This window comes from Fusarium verticillioides, chromosome 4, assembly GCF_000149555.1.
Source record: "Fusarium verticillioides 7600 chromosome 4, whole genome shotgun sequence".
Taxonomy (NCBI): Eukaryota; Fungi; Ascomycota; class Sordariomycetes; order Hypocreales; family Nectriaceae; genus Fusarium; species Fusarium verticillioides.
Window position 1 is genome coordinate 3617136 of NC_031678.1, and position 16665 is coordinate 3633800.

The 16665-nt window shown below is 48.4% G+C and overlaps 8 protein-coding genes across 9 annotated transcripts; 3 read left to right on the forward strand and 5 right to left on the reverse strand.

Annotated features, from left to right (window-relative positions):
• Positions 1-721: 721 nt before the first annotated feature.
• FVEG_12294 (hypothetical protein) lies at positions 722-1724 on the forward strand. Its single transcript, XM_018901648.1, has 2 exons — positions 722-1274; positions 1324-1724. The coding sequence occupies exons 1-2, from the start codon at positions 777-779 to the stop codon at positions 1693-1695; spliced, it is 870 nt and encodes a 289-aa protein (XP_018760166.1). The 5' UTR covers positions 722-776; the 3' UTR covers positions 1696-1724.
• Positions 1725-1919: 195 nt separating this feature from the next.
• FVEG_12295 (guanyl-specific ribonuclease F1) lies at positions 1920-2510 on the reverse strand. Its single transcript, XM_018901649.1, has 3 exons — positions 2455-2510; positions 2130-2397; positions 1920-2078 (listed from the first exon to the last, which is right to left on the reverse strand). Exons 1-3 carry the CDS (start codon positions 2467-2469, stop codon positions 1966-1968), a joined length of 396 nt encoding a protein of 131 aa, XP_018760167.1. The 5' UTR covers positions 2470-2510; the 3' UTR covers positions 1920-1965.
• Positions 2511-2841: 331 nt separating this feature from the next.
• Positions 2842-3880, forward strand: FVEG_12296 (hypothetical protein). 2 transcript variants are annotated; one of them, XM_018901650.1, is made up of 2 exons: positions 2842-3362; positions 3411-3880. In XM_018901650.1, the coding sequence occupies exons 1-2, from the start codon at positions 2990-2992 to the stop codon at positions 3830-3832; spliced, it is 795 nt and encodes a 264-aa protein (XP_018760168.1). In that variant the 5' UTR covers positions 2842-2989; the 3' UTR covers positions 3833-3880. The 2 variants fall into 2 exon arrangements, with proteins under 2 accessions (XP_018760168.1, XP_018760169.1); XM_018901651.1 differs by having other exon boundaries at positions 2876-3362; positions 3417-3880.
• A 174-nt stretch (positions 3881-4054) lies between these two features.
• Positions 4055-8736, forward strand: FVEG_17209 (hypothetical protein; the record flags this gene model as incomplete). The annotated part of the gene is made up of 3 exons (XM_018906467.1): positions 4055-4402; positions 4459-5591; positions 5649-8736. The coding sequence occupies 3 exons, from the start codon at positions 4055-4057 to the stop codon at positions 8734-8736; spliced, it is 4569 nt and encodes a 1522-aa protein (XP_018760170.1).
• Positions 8737-8758: 22 nt separating this feature from the next.
• On the reverse strand, positions 8759-9439 carry FVEG_17210 (hypothetical protein; the record flags this gene model as incomplete). Its single annotated transcript, XM_018906468.1, has 1 exon — positions 8759-9439. The coding sequence occupies one exon, from the start codon at positions 9437-9439 to the stop codon at positions 8759-8761; it is 681 nt and encodes a 226-aa protein (XP_018760171.1).
• Positions 9440-9997: 558 nt separating this feature from the next.
• FVEG_12299 (hypothetical protein) lies at positions 9998-11365 on the reverse strand (the record flags this gene model as incomplete). The annotated part of the gene is made up of 3 exons (XM_018901652.1): positions 9998-10672; positions 10727-10900; positions 10952-11365. The coding sequence occupies 3 exons, from the start codon at positions 11363-11365 to the stop codon at positions 9998-10000; spliced, it is 1263 nt and encodes a 420-aa protein (XP_018760172.1).
• Positions 11366-12270: 905 nt separating this feature from the next.
• On the reverse strand, positions 12271-14216 carry FVEG_12300 (hypothetical protein). Its single transcript, XM_018901653.1, has 8 exons — positions 13815-14216; positions 13591-13760; positions 13497-13538; positions 13378-13447; positions 13282-13322; positions 13146-13235; positions 12758-13100; positions 12271-12707 (listed from the first exon to the last, which is right to left on the reverse strand). Exons 1-8 carry the CDS (start codon positions 13989-13991, stop codon positions 12465-12467), a joined length of 1176 nt encoding a protein of 391 aa, XP_018760173.1. The 5' UTR covers positions 13992-14216; the 3' UTR covers positions 12271-12464.
• A 337-nt stretch (positions 14217-14553) lies between these two features.
• On the reverse strand, positions 14554-16510 carry FVEG_12301 (hypothetical protein; the record flags this gene model as incomplete). The annotated part of the gene is made up of 3 exons (XM_018901654.1): positions 14554-15292; positions 15349-16114; positions 16162-16510. 3 exons carry the CDS (start codon positions 16508-16510, stop codon positions 14554-14556), a joined length of 1854 nt encoding a protein of 617 aa, XP_018760174.1.
• Between the last annotated feature and the right edge of the window lie 155 nt (positions 16511-16665).

Sequence of the window (16665 nt, forward strand, 5' to 3'; positions counted from 1 at the left end):
GTGATTTTATATCACATCTGAATTTAATTGAATCGGAAGAAAAAGGGCCTGAGTATCGCATTCATCTAAAGTCGCTTCTGTGCAAGTATTTGACATCGCTAGTAACATTTATTGCGGATGAGTTTTGGCTGAATCCGACCTGTCTCGGCATTTCATAGGCTTCTGACAAATCTTGACCACATAGATCCGCCTGATGAAGGCATCTTGGTAGCCAAAAACCACTTGAAGAATGTCGCCTGGAATTGTTGGCCGCATCGGGATTGGATCTTGGCTTGACACATTCCTCACGCCCGATGGTCCGTCCCGGCATGACTGTGCAATGCACCGCGTATCGGTTCACAAAAAGACAGTAATGATCACTAAAGTAAAAGGAAAGAATAGCGAATTGCACATAGAGTAGTCTTGACATCAACTGACGAAGCTCATACTATGCTGTTCTGCTATTGTTTGTGTAACAAGAGAAAACGACATCAACGGCATCAGTGACGTTAGTTCAATTACTAGGCTTTAGACTAATCGAAGCCGACCAAAACTGGATCTTGGGTCCCTAATCGGCCCAGTCTAGTCCGCTACTCTATGCTGGAATGGGCTGGAACAACTTTGCGTAACGGAATGGGTTTTGTAATAGTGCCACAAGTGGCAAGCCCGATCACACATAAATCTGCTTAAAGCGCAGTCGCGGCCATGTACTTAAGTGGTATAGAAACAGAGACTCGGATCAAGCATAAAGCTCTCCGCACCAGATCATCAACGCATCATCACTCAAAAGGCAAGCAATGAAGCTGACTACCATCTTACAATCTGCAGCGCTTGCTGCAGCCTCTCTCACCGAGCTATCCCAAGCCCAGGCCTTCACTCCCCGTGGCTTCACAACACCCAAGCGCAAAGAACTATGGCAGCCAGAAGTCGGTACACCATGGCAGATCATCCTCTCCGAGGTCGTCAAAGTTCCTAAGGCTGGCGTTAGCTCCATGACTCCAGATGTACCTATATGGGATATGGATCTCTTCGAGACCCCGAAAAGCACAATCACCGGTATGCAGAAGGGAGGGAAGAAAATTATCTGCTACTTTAGCGCTGGCTCGTGGGAGAACTGGCGTAAAGACAAAGATAGTTTTCCGAAGAAAGACCTTGGTAAGGTCATGGACGGCTGGCCTGATGAGAGATGGGTGAATATCAGCAGTGTTGGTGTGAGAGCTATCATGGCGCAACGGATCAAGTTGGCAGCGGAGAAGGGATGCGATGCTATTGATCCTGACAACATGGATGGATATGTAAGTCACCTATTAAAGCGACTGGACAAATCACTAATCACCACTACAGCAAAACGACAACGGTCTAGGCCTCACCGAACAAGACACCATTTCATATGTCAAGTTCCTCTCTGCAGAAGCAGCCAAGTATAACATGGTTATGGGTATGAAGAACGGCGGAGATGTCACAGAAGAGGTTCTTCCATATGTCGCCTTCTGCATCAACGAGTCTTGCATTCAATATTCCGAGTGCGACTTGTATCAGCCCTACATCGACGCGGGCAAGCCAGTCTTTAATATCGAGTACCCCAAGGGCGCACCAAAGGTGAAGGCTAAGGATAAGAAGAAGATTTGTTCCACTAGTGGTGCCGCAGAAGGATCAGATGACTTTAGTAAGGTCATCAAGAAGATGAATCTGGATAAATGGGTCATGTATTGCTAGGGTTTCTTTGGACTATTCAGCATGGGGAGATATTTACTTTTGCATTTCTTAATTCGAGTTCATCTCTTGTCTCATTAAGTATGAGCGGGCTTTCTGAAACAGGGCATTTGAGAAGCTTCTCAGTGGCATGGAGCCACGGAATAGCAGGCCCAAATATAGACGGCAGAAGGTAGAGTAAGTCATAGTATGTATTTTAATGTCTTCAAGACAGATGATAACTATATACGTGTAACTTAAGGCCAAGCGGCCAGCATCTAATGGCATGGCAGCTTAGTTAGTGCCGCTGCATCCAACAAAGTTGTTGCCGGAAGCACCAGTGTGAGTAATGGCACCAGCATACTCGCAGTTGGTGTTGATGACAACACGGTCAGCACCAGGGGAACCTGAAGACACGTCAGAAAATAATCTTGATTCGTAGCTACTTCTCAACTTACCACCAGTGTAAACACCACCGCTCTTGATGGGGAACTCCTGGTAGGGACCGTTGACAGGGAAATCAAAGCCCTCGTAGTTGTTGTAAGTGTGAGGATAGGTGGAGCTGCCAGCAGTGTCGTCGTTCTGGTAGTACTGGCAAGCAGCGTTGGCAGCAGCGCGAACTTGAGAGGCGGAGTAGTTGGTGCTGCCGCAGGTGGTGGCGGACTGACGGCTCTCAATGGGGCCGGCGACAGCCAGGCTGACAAGAGCAGCGAGAGCAGCGATAGACTAAGAACTGGGTCAGCATTGATTTTGTCCCAGTGTGTTCTTGAGGGTATGGTGTACCTTGAAGAAGAGCATCTTGTCAATGAGTATACAACAACCAACGATGGATGAGAGCGTGTAGGAATAGTTACATCATTGTTAAGAGCTCCCTCACAGATTTTATAGCTGATGATCTCTATGTCCTGTGTATACACGGAACACCAAACATATCAGTCCATTGAAACCTCGGTGTCCCAAAACATGTAGATCTTCAGAGAGAGAGGCAGGTGGATGAACGCATGAGTCCGATTGGCCGCATAATTCACTAAGTTTCGAGATAGTATCACCACCTGCTTAATTCGGATGTAGGTCCGGCAGATGGGCAGATGTAGCTGGGCGTAGTCTGGCCAGTCACATCAAAATCCCGCACCAAGAGCGGGCCGTGATCGGCATATAATTGTCTCAGCCAGCGCCCATGTGTTGCTCTTATCGCAACCATTGGAGCCCTTTTGTATTTCATCCTCGGAAATCGGATGTGATACGCCGTGTTAGCGCCCAATCGTCTATCTTGTAATTCCGCTTCTTGTGCGCAATCCCTTCATCCTGCTTTCATTTCATGCTCTTTCTCCTTCGCTTCTCATCTCTCTCATTCATCTCCGCACGGAAAATGACCGACCTTACGAAGTTGCTGAGCGACAGCTCCGTATCGGCCCAGCAAGCTGCTGAAAAGCTCGCGAGCCCTTGTCTGGAAGCTATCAAGAAGAATGAAGACGCTTCAAAGATCGAGGGGGAGTTTGACGGTCTTTGGTCCTCGGTGCTCTCCGCTGCCGAGCAGACCCCCCACGACAAGCAAGGGAAGCTAGTGGAAACCTTGCATGCGATAAAGACCATTCCGCAATCTGCAGAGAAGGTTGTCGTTTGGGGTGAGGAGAAGCGCTGGGATGAGCTACCCATGTTTGGGGGCAAGGCACGCGAGCAGCTCGACATCGGTAAGCTCCGCTCTCCGACAATCTCCAAGACATACTGACTCTGATAAGCACAAGAAAAGTCGGATGAAGCCTTTGTCAATATCAACGGCTTCTTTGCGCGCGCAACTGCTGCTGGGGTTGATGACCTTAGCCTCTTCGCCATTTGGACTTTGCGCGAGGCGCTTGAGGACCTTGCTGCTGATAAGATCTCGGAGACGTCGCCCAAGCTATTGAAGGCATCTTCTGTATGGTTCATCTACGCTGCCGATGCTCTTGCGAAGGCGAGCAAGGATGGAAAGCAGTTCGACGGCAAAGTCGCCAAACCGGGTGCTAGCCTGGCGGAGTTTAAGGACGAAGCCGGTTGGAGGGGCTTCAACAATGACAGATGGAAGGTCTGGCTGGATCGGTTGTCGACTTTGAAAGAAGCAGATGTCCCAGAGGAGACCAAATCGTCGGTGGTTCAAGCGCTGAGTGGTATAAGAAAGGCTTAGGTGAAGACATCCTCTAATTAAAACAATACATCGATTTTGATTGACCGTTTAGTAAGATTTACTTGCTTGTTTTGATTCGTCGATATCAGCCAATGAGAAAACCAACGCCATGTTATGATGTCCGCAGCCTGATTCTGTTCAACCTGCAGGAAATGTCAGCCGCACGTCGAAACCCCTCATTCATTTCATCATATTCACTACTGTTTTGATAATCGACTGCAAATGGCTCTAGTGATACGAGATGTCTCCGCGCTGAAGCCGGATATCCGTCTGGCTCAGGCGGTATCAGAGTTTGAAGCAGCGCTTACAGCTGAACAAAAAGTCACCTTCAGAGCCTCGCGAACCGCAGCGATCAGCACAGCACCAACCATGTCCGACGTCATGCGTCTCACAGCAGAGATGGATCTCAAGGCCACGAGCAAGCATGGTCGCATACGATGTTTTGGACCGCGATTAACCAACATGCTTCAAGCTATTCAGCAGTTTGCAGCCCTGGGTGACATCGTCGTTGGCGGGTCCCAGAACCTCATCGCATGTGGAGTCTGGTCCGCTGCGAGAATGACTGTTCATGTGAGAGCCAAGAGCTGACCACTATTACCTGAATTGCACTAATGTCCGTGTTGTAGGTGATGACCGGATACTTGACGCATCTAGAGAAGCTTTCAGTCCTGTTTATGACCGTCGGCCGAAACGCACCCCGATATCAAGCAATGGCTGCCATATATCCGAAGTCCAAGAACCTGCAACGATACCTCTGTGAATACTTTATCATTGTCACCAAACTGTGTTATGAACTGGTTACCTGGGTCCAAAAGCCAGCTTTGAATCGAATTTCATCTTCCCTTAGAGACCCTGACATGAAAGGCTTTCAGGCAGACCTGGAAACATGGTCCGCATCCATCAAGGAAGAGGCCGATCTCTTGCTCAGCCAACGTTTCCAAGAGGAAGCCAAAGAAAACGCGACATTCAGATCGATAATATCGTATCGATCCGAATATATCCATCATCGACAAAAGATGGATAGAAGCATTCGCTTTCTGGACGCTTGCTCACAGCATGATTATCGCACGACATGGAAGCAGACGCGCAAGCGTGGGACAACTCGCACTCTACCTTCATACAGTGAATATCAGAAATGGAAGAGCACTCCGCATGTCGGTGCTTCAATTCTTTTCCGTGGAAAGTTGGGGGCAGGGAAATCTGTCCTCCTCGCGAATATCATCGATGATCTAAACCTCCTCCAAAACGCCATTACGCTATACTTCTTTGTGCGCCATGACACTCCCGACTCTCTCAGCTCTAGAACCATCTTTGGGTCTCTGGCTCGACAGCTGTTGGAAAGCTTCGTCAACGATAGCAGGTTCGATCACATGTTCGCGGAGCGCTTATCTCAACTAGACCTCGATGATATCATTGAGATCTTCCGAATCGTCCCATCGCATGGTAGACCTGTATATATCGTACTCGATGGACTCGATGAATGCTCCACAGAAGAACAAGAAATTGTACTTCGCTGTCTATCATCCCTCAAGCCCAATGGTTACAAGCTTTGCATGTCAGTCAGGACTCCTACAGAAAGCTCAGTATGGGAAGACCAGCATTTTGAACTTGACGAGTCTATACCAGAAGAAAATCAGGACATAGCCGACTTCGTGCAAGCTGAAGTCGATCAAAGAGTGCGAAATAAACGACTAGTTACTCTAGACCCGTTGCTGGTCCAAGACATCAAACAGGAGCTCATTGATGGCGCGTGTGGAATGTAAGTACCCAGAAAGCCGCAATTTCCTCACTGTCTGCTAAAAGCTTTCTCTGACAGGTTTCTGTGGGTTGCACTACAACTTGATTCGATATGTTCCGAAATGTCTGATAATGCAATACGTGAAGCAATTCGCGACCTTCCGCGGGATCTCACGCAAACGTATGAACGGAACCTACTCAAGTCCAGCTCAAGCGACTGCAAGGGTTACCACATTAGAGTTTTCAAGTTACTCGTTGGCGCTAGAGAACCTTTAAAGACAGAGCAGCTACGAGAGGCTGCCAGTGTCAAGACCGGACACACCATTTGGAGTCAACAGCAGCAGATCAGCAACATCCAGGCAGCTCTGAGGTTCTGTGGCTGTCTCGTGATGGTTGACGAAGAGGATGATACAGTCAGGTTCATCCATCACAGTGCTCGAAGTTTCTGCCTCAACTCACCTAGAAATGCAGCAGAATGGACCTTTACTGAGAGGGAAGCCAATCTTGCCATTGCTGAGACATTGGTGACCTATCTCAGCTACAATATCTTTGACACCAGGCTGTCTAAGAACGTCATCCCTAAAATTGATGCCAACGGCATGCCTGCAAAGGTTATGTTGAGCACAATGACAAAACGCCAGATTGGGAGTCGCGTCACAAGCAAGCTGTTCAGATTCAAATCTCAACTTCAACAGAATATCGGCCCAACTCTCGCTGAACTTGGCCCCAGTTATCAAGAGAGCCATGTGCAAGAATTCTTCTTGCTTTCATATGCCAAGAGTAACTGGATTCGGCATACTGCGCAATTAGAGAGTCTTCCGTCGCTGCCCCATTGGTATCATTTGCTGGATCATGCTACCTTTGGGATCAAAAGCAATGATATTGATGAAGCTGTGCGAAAATTTGCCGATCATATCGGCAGTAGCATAACCTTATCCCCTTGGAACTCATTATTATATGCACACCCACGGATGGCTTGGGCAATTTTCAATGGCCACATTCTTCTTCTCAGACACGAGATCATCAAGTATCGTGGAGTAAGAAAGCTACAGGCTTTTGTTACGCTTTGGCTTCTTTTAGTGAACCTTCCAGAACATGCCCTTTTACATCAACTAGACTATCATCTTGTTAGGTGGTTATGTCTGATGGCTATTCGCCTAGGTACAAGTCAGCCAGTGAAGACGCTCCTTTTACGTCGGCTTTCAGCTTCTGATGATTGCTTTATTGAATTCGCTCGCGAAGCTATACTCTCTTCTGACGCTGAAGCCTTTACCTTTTTCCTGAATCGTTTCACGACGGAGGATGTTCAGCATTTCAAAAACAATGCATATCTTATAGAGTGGGCAATATCATCTGGAAACGCAACAATGCTCTATCTTCTCGTAGGCAAAGGCCTAGCTACAGATCCCATCGTCAACGGGCGTGGCATTACTCAAGCGTTGAAACTCAACGTTCCAGATGAACTCAAGTTTCGCTTAGTAAATGGTCTTTTTCGTACTGCTTTCGACGTAGGTACCCTTGGAGAAGACGAGCTTTATGGAGCGATTGCACTGTTTCGTTATCGTACCAGCCTCCAAAACGTGTCCCATACATTTCGAAAGGTGTTGGCCTCGAGTAGCCGCATATCTAGCCGAAAAGAGGATATTCTTTTGCGCATGGCATGCATATGGGAACATGAGGAAGAGACTCTATTTCAATTCTTAGATACTACTGATGCGAGTACATTGGGAAGAGGCTGTCTAGACATTGCACTTCGTGGTCCTTTCAAAGACCGAAGGAAACTCATCTGGACTCTTCTTAATTTCGGTGCTCAGGCAACTACTGAAGTAGTAGACCGAGCCTTGGAGTTACGATATTGGAACCTTGCATTACATTTCCTCACAAAGATCAAACCTAATTTCTCGTATCCTTATTTCTACTCTGCTACCACTAGCGATTCGGTAGCTACCATCGACTCATTCCTCAACAATGCTGAGCTCAAAAAGGACCTGCATACTGACATACCACAGCAATGTCAGTTGCCTATCGTGCAAACATATGGTTGGGCGAAATGGCAGTTCTACTTCGGACCTCCATTTGTTGGAGATGGGCACTGGGGAGCGCTTGGTGCTCAAACCCGCGGCCTTACCGACAACATACATTCACAGCTCACCACGACGCAGGACCCCAGTAATGCGCGGTTCTCTAGCCAATTTAAAAACAACCGGAGCGACATGACACTGGCTGTTGAGACAACTGTATTCATGACGGGTCTACAAAACCCACTACGACCCCAGACCCCGTGCTTGAGACTTAGTACCCCAAGCAGCTTCGAAGTTATTTCCGCACTCACCAGAAGATGGCAATCAATATCGGACAGCCTTGCCTTGCTGGATACCGACGAAAACTCCGTCATGATGACCCATTATGAGAATTACTATCCGATTTGGGATAGCATAAGTCGAAACAATGACTTCGGTCGCTGGTTGCTGCCAGACTCATTCTGGGACACTCCAAAGATTCGGCGACTCGTTGAACAGCGTAGGTATCTGACGCGTAGAAATGACGAAGACGCCCATTGGGGATTACAAATTCTAAGCAAATGCCTTGCTTTGTTTTCGAATCTACCGCCTGGATCGACCCTAGACGCCGTGGACGAGGTAGGACTATCCTTTCCGTCGAAACCCTACGAATGGCCACAGTTTTCAGGAAGACTCTTGTCCAACCCAACCTACATGGCTCTCCGCATTCAATGGCTAAGGACTTTGGGAGTCATGTTCAACAAAGGGCTGCTTACAAAGTGGAATATTACTGAGCAATTGTTAGTAGAAATGGGTAGTATGGTTGAGGTCCTGCCTGGAATGATTGACATGTACCCAGGGCTTGCACATCGTCTTGACGACCATTCCACTATGCCTGAGACTCTCGAAGCAGCCTTTCTCGGTGCTGAGGGCAGGGAGGTTCTCGCAAGTCTGGTCCGTCAGATTCGCAACTGGGCTATAAATGTTTGCTTGTGGATTGAAACAGTGGACACAGGAATATTCATGTGGTCTATGGGTGAGAACGCTCCTCTATCGTTCATAAGGGCATTCCAATCGTTTCGCGAAGTGGGTGTCTTTGATGAAGACATGGAGATGCTAGAACGATCACTGGATGTTGCTAGGGGGAAAGTACCAGAGCTAGAGTGAATACTTATCGAATATTTCTTATTCACAACTTCCCCTTTAACGGGAAGACTGCCCAACTCGCCTTTGCTCTTGCATATTCCTTTCCATTCCCATCCTTAATTACCGCGTAAGCCACGAATGAAGCTCCGTCATCTGATATATCTCCCATGCTCGCGGTGATCTGGATGACCTTGGGAACTCGTAGCGGTCGGAGATATTGAACTTCTATGCTTTGGGTGGCTATCATATTCGTTACCAAGTCGAGCATTCCGGGGTTTGTTTTAGGCGAACATCTCACGGTGACTTTGGTAGGTATCATGCCATTTTGCAAGCGAACGTTGAGAATGCCCAGAACGCCCATGACATCGTCTAGAAGTGTTGCTTGAACACCGCCATGGCAAATGTCTCCAAATCCGCAGACACCATCGCCCAAGGCGAAGAATACAGTGCAAGTCTCAAGGGGGAGCCAGCGCGTCTTGGGTTCGGAATTCAGAGTCGGCGCGGATGAAGGGTCGTGGAACAGCACCATGCGATGAGAGATGGTCGACAGTGAATTGAGTGTCTCGCTAAACAGTTTTCCAGTGCTTCCACGGCCGTCTTGTTCCTCGTCCAATCTGGGAACGGCCACTGCAGCAGGATGTAGGAACTGATCACGGCACCACGGTATGTCAAAGAAGTAATCGAAATCCTTTTGAGCACCAGGCACAATCGTTGGGCCAGACATCTTTAGTGCAAGGTCGATGAACTCAATCAGGGTAACAAGTGATAGGTTATGAAGCAGTAAGTACAGCAGTTCAAGAGAGAAAGTGATGCAAAACGGGGGAAACATAGGCAAAAGACTCCCTGAGATTTTGTGGCAATCTGATAAAGCTGAAAACAAGGCATTAATGTCTTAACTTTTCTCTAGTGAAGCTATTTAGTGTGATCAGCGTAGCTGAGGGGCTTAGCGTTCAGGGCTTGGTAGCTGAATTGCCGAATGTGGTAATCCAGACTACTAGCCCTATCGCCATGTAACAGATCTCTATACATGGCATGTTCAGTGCCACCGAGTCGGCAAAAGCCGGCAAAGTGTGGGAGGCATATAATGTAAAGGTCTTCAGAGCTTGTTTCAAAGATCAACTAATTTTCTTTCTTTCATATATCCAACGGCGTGTGATGCAAACATCAGCTGTCAAACAAGTCAACTCAGAACGACGCTCTCACAATCATCGTACCAGATGAAGACTCAAAAGTAAACTTGTATCCTTGAAATTGCACTCAAACTAGCTTATGCTACGGTCGTCTACTTCTTCAAAGTGCCCGCAATCTGAGGCTTTAGGTACTTCGCAATGTAGTCATCGTTCTTCCAGCCCGACCAATCAGCCTTTTTCAGTCCCCAAGAATCATCAAACTCCTGAATACCCTGACGAGTATAATAGCGACCAACAATAACCCAGATGAACCAACTAGCCTTGACCTCGGGCAGATACTCCGACAAGCAGCTCACATAAGTATTGGCGGTATTGTAATCAGCACCATTCATAGCTTGACCAAACTCAGTCAGCATGACGGGGAAGACCTCAGCGACGTTAGGGTCGCTCTCGTTCATGGCCTGGAAACCCTTGTTGTAGAGGTTATAGCGAAGAGAAGAGCAGCTGGTTCCACTGTTCTCGTAGTTGTGAATCTCAAGAACGAGCTTATCCTTGCCGTAGCCGACAAAGTCATCTCGGTTGAAGACTTCACCTCCTGGTTGGAGCTTCTCACCGGAATAGAGGGGAGTGACGTAGGTGTCGTAGTTCATGCCGGAGATGACGATGATTGCATTGGGGTCGGCCTCGTGGACTGCATCGGCACCTTGGCGCATGTATTTGTAGAGATCACTCCAGTTGTATGACTTGTCACGGAGAGCGTTGTTGTTTGTAGGTTCACGGGGCTCGTTGCGTAGGGACTGGGTGATCTTGGCGGGCCATTTCTTGCTCTATTTATAGTCAGTATGGTGGCATCGGGTACAGGAAGTGGTGAAGGAACATACGTGAGCAGCCATGTACTTGCCACCTCGTACCCAGTTGTCGACATTGAACTGTGTATCTCCCCACCAAGTGTTACCATCTGTACCGCCGCAGCACCACTTAGCCTCGGAGATGTGGTTGTCAAGGTCAATGTAGATCTGTTGACGAAGACACTCGGCAGCAATGGCGTCGTAAACCTAGCAGCCGGTCAATACTGTGCCAATTGTAGGTGCCTTAGTGATAATTACCTCAAGACGTGTCGTCTGAGCGGTGAAAGAAGGGTTGTTCTTCAACACCTTCTGAAGAATAATTGTACCATTCTCTTTTCCAAGGCCTTCCTCAAAGGCAGTCTTGAGATCGACATCCTTGCCATTGTTGGCATAGATCTGGTCAACAAGCTCAGTGGCATAGGTGAGACGAATAGCGTTCATGCCAATGCTCTTGATATCGGAGAGAACATCCTTGATGGATTGGTACTGCAGACCTTCAGGGACCATGACTTCGCCGTGGCCAGGCCAGTTGGCTCCAGCGAGGCTGATCTTGTCGCCATTGGCGTTGACGATCCAACGACCCTCTGTCTTGAAAGGTCCGTTAGGCCATGCTGCTACAGCATTGCCAATGAGGCAGCTGAGTGCCAGGAGAGGGCTGACGAATAGCTTCATGATAGAGGAAGACGACGAATCTGGGAGTTTGATCCTGATTCGAAGGAGCAAACTTGCATGAGAATCTCGCAGACCTTATACTTTTTCCAATACGACACCTAATTAAACTCAAAACCACCGACGCTCCGGAGCGGACCGAGCTTCTTGGCAGCTCTCATCTCGTGCAGCAACACCTGACGTATGTCCTCCTGAACTAATGGTACGAGCAACAGGGGTTAAAAGCTGGGGAAGACAGATATTCCCCCAATCCAGGAAAACAAGTCTGTCGATCTTGACGTTATTCAGATGCTTGTCTCCCCCGCACAATGGCTATCCAGCGTCGATGCGACCCTGTGCGCTTTCGGCTCCGGTATCCCCGACCCCGCAAAAATCCTGGTTAGTGATGCGGGGTGGCTGTCACGAGTGTGAGTAGGGCGAGGGATCCTCGGCATTGGAGGCGCTAGATTAGGAAATTTTGGGCTTCGGAGCATTTGGGAGCGAGAATACGATCGTGAGAGGTGCGGATGAACATGCGGAGATCTTCCCTTAATAAGAATAACACCCAGGACCGTGCGGGTGAGAAGTCAGAATGATCCGTTGTAGAATATCAAGCCGATTAGCCCGCTTAACTTACAACTTGGCAGCAATTTCTTTGTGATAATTCTAATCCTCTCCTCAAAAAGTAAGTGAACACCAGTCCTCGATAAAGGTTTTAAACCAAAACTCACAAAGGCTAATCTGAGTCTGCACTGAACCCCATACTAAACCTCTCCTAAACTTATCATAAACTTATACTAGGTTGCCTAAGCTTTTTATCACGGAGGATCAAGGTCCTGAGTTTTCTTTTCTTTACTTGCCTCCCTACTTCTTCGGCGTTTACAACCATTCGAATACAACATCACCCTACAGCTACAGTTAACATGTGATGTCACATCAAACCGATCTCTTTAGGGTAGGTAGGTATGATCTATCATAAGCGTATTCAATCGTGAAGTCGTGATAGCATTGGAACGTATCTGCATGATAGCTCTAAATTGAATATCTTCTTTATAAAAGTGTTGTCATTTGATAGTCGTGATTGCCATTCCGGCATCGTGAGTGAGCTCCGCGTCAATGCCATCTAAGCAGTCGTAGTTTCAGGCTTCTGTCCCCAAACAACCTTTTGAGCAAAGTATCCGTGATGCTTTCCAGAGCGAATCTCTCTTCGGAATTGAGCAACATAAACAAGAATCTCCTCCCTCGTCCATCCAAGTGTGTGCGCCATAAACAGAATGAAGCCCTCGCTATCTGTCTCAAGACCATACTTGGAGTAAGCACCCATGCGCTTCTCAACGGGGTCCTTGGGCCAAGTGCCAACAGGGTTCTGTCACTTTGGTTAGCACTGCATGTCAAAAGCGCAGAGGGATAACTCACTCTGAAGTCGAATTCTTGGATGTTGATAAAACCGGCCTTTTCCATGGCCTTACGCTGAGTACCGTCCTCAACGACGCTGAAGCTTGTACCGATCTTCTTACCGCCCTCCTTGAAGAATTCACCCCAGTGACCCATAGCAGAGTTGGGAGCGACAGTACCGTCATCGCTGCTTACATTGCAGGAAGCTTCGTGGCTTTCAATCCAGGCGCCGGGCTTGCAGACTCTGTAGGCTTCAGAGAAGAAGGCGTCCCAATCACGTACGCTACCCATCAACCATCTGACGTGGATGTAATCGGCAAAGTCGGACTTGAAAGTCCATTCGCGAGTACAGTCTTCGATCTCGCTGGACTTGGGTTAGTGGGGGTTTGACGAAGGGGATGGTACGTACAATTGAACATTCGGGGGAACCCAAGAGGGCTGGATGGGAGAGAGGTCGGTTCCGATAACCTCAGCGCCAGGGTATTGGTCGGCGAAATCACTAAATATCTGTTAGATAATCCAGAGAATTGAAGGGCGCGACTTACATGGCCCAGATGCCAGTACCGGTACCGATATCAATAGCTTGCTATGTAGCAGGTTAGTATAATATTGGATGGAAGAGGCGTGGATGAGGCAATTACATGAAGCTTCTCTTCTTTTAGGGGAGCCAGGTGAAGTTTATCTCCGAGACCAAGGGTGAGGATATGGTGGCTGATGACACGTTTAGATACCTGGGGATCAGGTTGTACTGTGAACTTACGTGAGATCCATCAAATCATTTTGCTGCTCGTCATTGGAAGCCCTTGAAAATGTCAGAATTATGAAGATGTTCAATTGAGATGCTTGTACTATACCAGTACTGAGCATTACCCTGCTCGCTGTGATAGGTGCGACCATGGATAGTTCTGTATTCCAGAATGCTAGAGGTGATGGAAGCAGTGGATGAGGCGTTATCCGGGTCGAGGGTTGAGTCGGCATCGGCATTGTCATCATCCGCCCCGTCAGCCTCAGCCTGTGCTTGTTCCTACAGTATCCAATGAGCATCCCAATCACCTCTAATTAGGTATCCTTCACACACCTCATTGACCTGTGCCCAATGCTGCGGGTCAAGAATTGGACCGGATGTGGCAGCGGGTGGAGAGGCTGCTGGCTCGGTAGTGGCAGCCTCAGCCGCAGGAGCTGGAGACCCTCCAGTAGCCGCCGGGGCCTCGGGAGCAGCCGAAGCTTGGCGGGTTGGCTCAGGCGTTTCCGACATTGTTTGTAAGGCTTGCACTAAAAACAGAGCAAACAGATCTACAGTCGCAATGACTCAAAGAAACAAAAAATGAATCAAAGCGTCAGCTACGGAGTAGGTGGAATCATTTGAGGGATTAAACACAGAGAGAAGTGGACTGATTCGGTTGGCAGGGTAGTACGGACTAAATACTGCTCCGGGAGAACCCAGGCGAGTGCAACTCTCACCATTGGCCTGGTAAGTCTTGAGAGCTTCCTGAATGGGAACATCCCTTGGGTCTAGACTCGTGGCACTGAAGGATAAAAGCACCAGGGACAATGGTTATAAAGTCGATGAAGCCAGTTTTTATATAAGTTTGGATCACTACCGACCTTTTTTTATGACCAATAGGTCTAATGGCGTCGCAATAATTGACTGTAATGCGATTTCCAGCATGTTGTCTCAAGAATTAACGACTGGGAGCTTGCGACAGTGGGGTTCTTAGCTTCAGACAGCACCCAGATCAGGCTAATCACCATTTGACAGGCCACGCAGCACCTGGAAAAGATATCATCCTCATGCGATTATCCCTAAAATCAATTGATTATGTGCACAACTCTGCCGCCCTTTGATCTACCGAGCTAATATGCTCTGGATCCTCGATATCACCAACATGTAACCCCATCGCCATACCCCGCGCCATGTGAACAAGCATATGGCAATGCAACGCCCATATTCCCGGGTTATCAGCGACCAACGCCAATACGACATGGCCGCGCCGTGGTACACTAACGGTATCCTTTCGCACTGGAAACGCAAGATTTAAACCGTTTGGCGGCGCTTCATCCGTGTAGGGGTTATAGCTGCCCCAGCTCCCGCGACCTGGATTTCTATATGATGATAGAACGTAGAATGAATGTCCATGAAGATGAAACGGGTGCGCGCCATCATCTAGATTGTTGATGATAAGGTCAACTCTCTTTGGTTTGCGGTCTGATATTCCGATAAATGGGATGAGTTGATCATCGCCCCATGAAGTCCGATTTTGAGCCAGTAGAGGTGGCGTTTGTGGCGTCCAGGATGTATGGTTGATGAATCCGACTGGTGCATAGTCCATGTGCGCCAGCTTCTCAACCTTGGCGTACAAAAGAATAGTCTGTTCTGCCTTTGGTGGGAGATCCGATACCTTGGCGGCAGCTTTGAGATTCTGCGAGTCAAGGACTTGGATCGCACCTTCATCCAAAGGCTGAGGGACAGGTTCGTTGAATGACCCCTTTGTGCTTGAGCTGAACATTGGGAAGCTTTGGGTTGGGTTCAGCGCTAGGTTGGGATAGCCAAAGTTCCTGCCCATACTTGTTAGTCCTGATTTCCATTGGGATCGTAATAGATGAATACGCACTCATCATCCATGTAAATGGTAAGCCAATCGTCTCCCGGGTGGTTCCGCTTCCATTCAACCTCGAGGTCAACTCTCTCACCAGGATACAGGGTACCGACTGTTTCAGCAGCTTCAGACTTGACAGCAAAGCCTCCATCCATGCGAACTGGTCGAAGGATTGCTCTGCCAACCCCCAAAGAAAGACCTGCGACGGAGCCTGTGTTAACAACTCTGAGTCTGACTTTATTCTGGCTCCTAGACGTCATGAGGGGTTTGAGGTCACTGAACTGGACCTGCGAACAGGCGACTGGTCTCGCAGGAACAACCATAGAGCAGTTGAAGCGTCCTTTTCCATTGACAAGCAGCGAATCTGGAACAGGTTCATTCCCCCGACTACTCGCATCGGCATACCAGCGTAGCACTTCCGTCTGGTTTTGGTGAAACCAATCACCGATCATGACCAGGTAATCTTCTTGGGGGATATCAACCTCATGTGGATAGTGAACGACAAGACCTCCCCATAGTCCATCAGCGCGTTGAACATCGGAATGGGAATGCCACCAAAAGGTCCCGTATTCTTCAGCGCCAATAGTGAAATTGTAAGTGAAGGTTCTACCAGGAGCGATAGGGCATTGTGTAAACCCAACAGCACCGTCCATATTGTTCTGGTCCTTCATGCGCAGGCCGTGCCAATGAAGAGATACACTTTCATCTTGAAGGCCGTTGTGAACATGAATCACAACTCTGTCACCGGACCGGGCCTCTATGAGCGGCCCTGGAAACTCGTCTACCAAAGTCAGTAACAGTATGCCTCATGTTTGATGAAGACCTTACCGTTGACAAGGTACACTTGTTTCTCAACTCCATCTGGTGATCTGGTTCCAGTTGTGATAGTCCAGTTGAATGAGAGTGTTGTTGGGGGACGCGATGTATGATTCTGAGGATGGAGTCGGTACCCAAGATGTCCGGTGGTATCATTGCTTGGTTGGCTGCTTGACAGACCATGCAATGCCACTACGACCCCGATTGCCGATAGTAGCGCGACCACGATAAGAGCTGCTATCCATCTCCAACCGCACGTGCAACAAACCAAAGGTAGGACTCGATCATCTCGCACCTTGACCTCCTCTCTCAGTTCAAACTCCTCAAGCAAAGCATCAGCTTCTTCATCGTGAGCGACCATTTTGGCTTGCATCTCTCAACCCAGAGAGCATGATCTTTGCTCTTTTGTGAGAGAAGCGAGTCCCCATTTTGCGTGCCGTATATCCGCATCCTGATAAGAAAAAGTCCCGAGCGCTTGTGATCCCCAATCTCACAAAGATCCCCCACGAGATCAAT

Bases quoted from the DNA above. Each gene is read 5' to 3' on its own strand.
- FVEG_12296 (XM_018901650.1), top strand. From the start codon at position 2,990: ATGCTCTTTCTCCTTCGCTTCTCATCTCTCTCATTCATCTCCGCACGG. The intron at 3,363-3,410 runs GTAAGCTCCGCT...GACTCTGATAAG, and splicing joins ACGCGAGCAGCTCGACATCG to CACAAGAAAAGTCGGATGAA.
- FVEG_12295 (XM_018901649.1), bottom strand. The intron at 2,079-2,129 runs GTAAGTTGAGAA...ACGTGTCTTCAG, and splicing joins CGGTGGTGTTTACACTGGTG to GTTCCCCTGGTGCTGACCGT.
- FVEG_12300 (XM_018901653.1), bottom strand. From the start codon at position 13,991: ATGTCGGAAACGCCTGAGCCAACCCGCCAAGCTTCGGCTGCTCCCGAG. The intron at 13,761-13,814 runs GTGTGTGAAGGA...TGGATACTGTAG, and splicing joins ATTGGGCACAGGTCAATGAG to GAACAAGCACAGGCTGAGGC. The intron at 12,708-12,757 runs GTGAGTTATCCC...CCAAAGTGACAG, and splicing joins TCCAAGAATTCGACTTCAGA to AACCCTGTTGGCACTTGGCC.
- FVEG_12294 (XM_018901648.1), top strand. From the start codon at position 777: ATGAAGCTGACTACCATCTTACAATCTGCAGCGCTTGCTGCAGCCTCT. The intron at 1,275-1,323 runs GTAAGTCACCTA...TCACCACTACAG, and splicing joins CTGACAACATGGATGGATAT to CAAAACGACAACGGTCTAGG.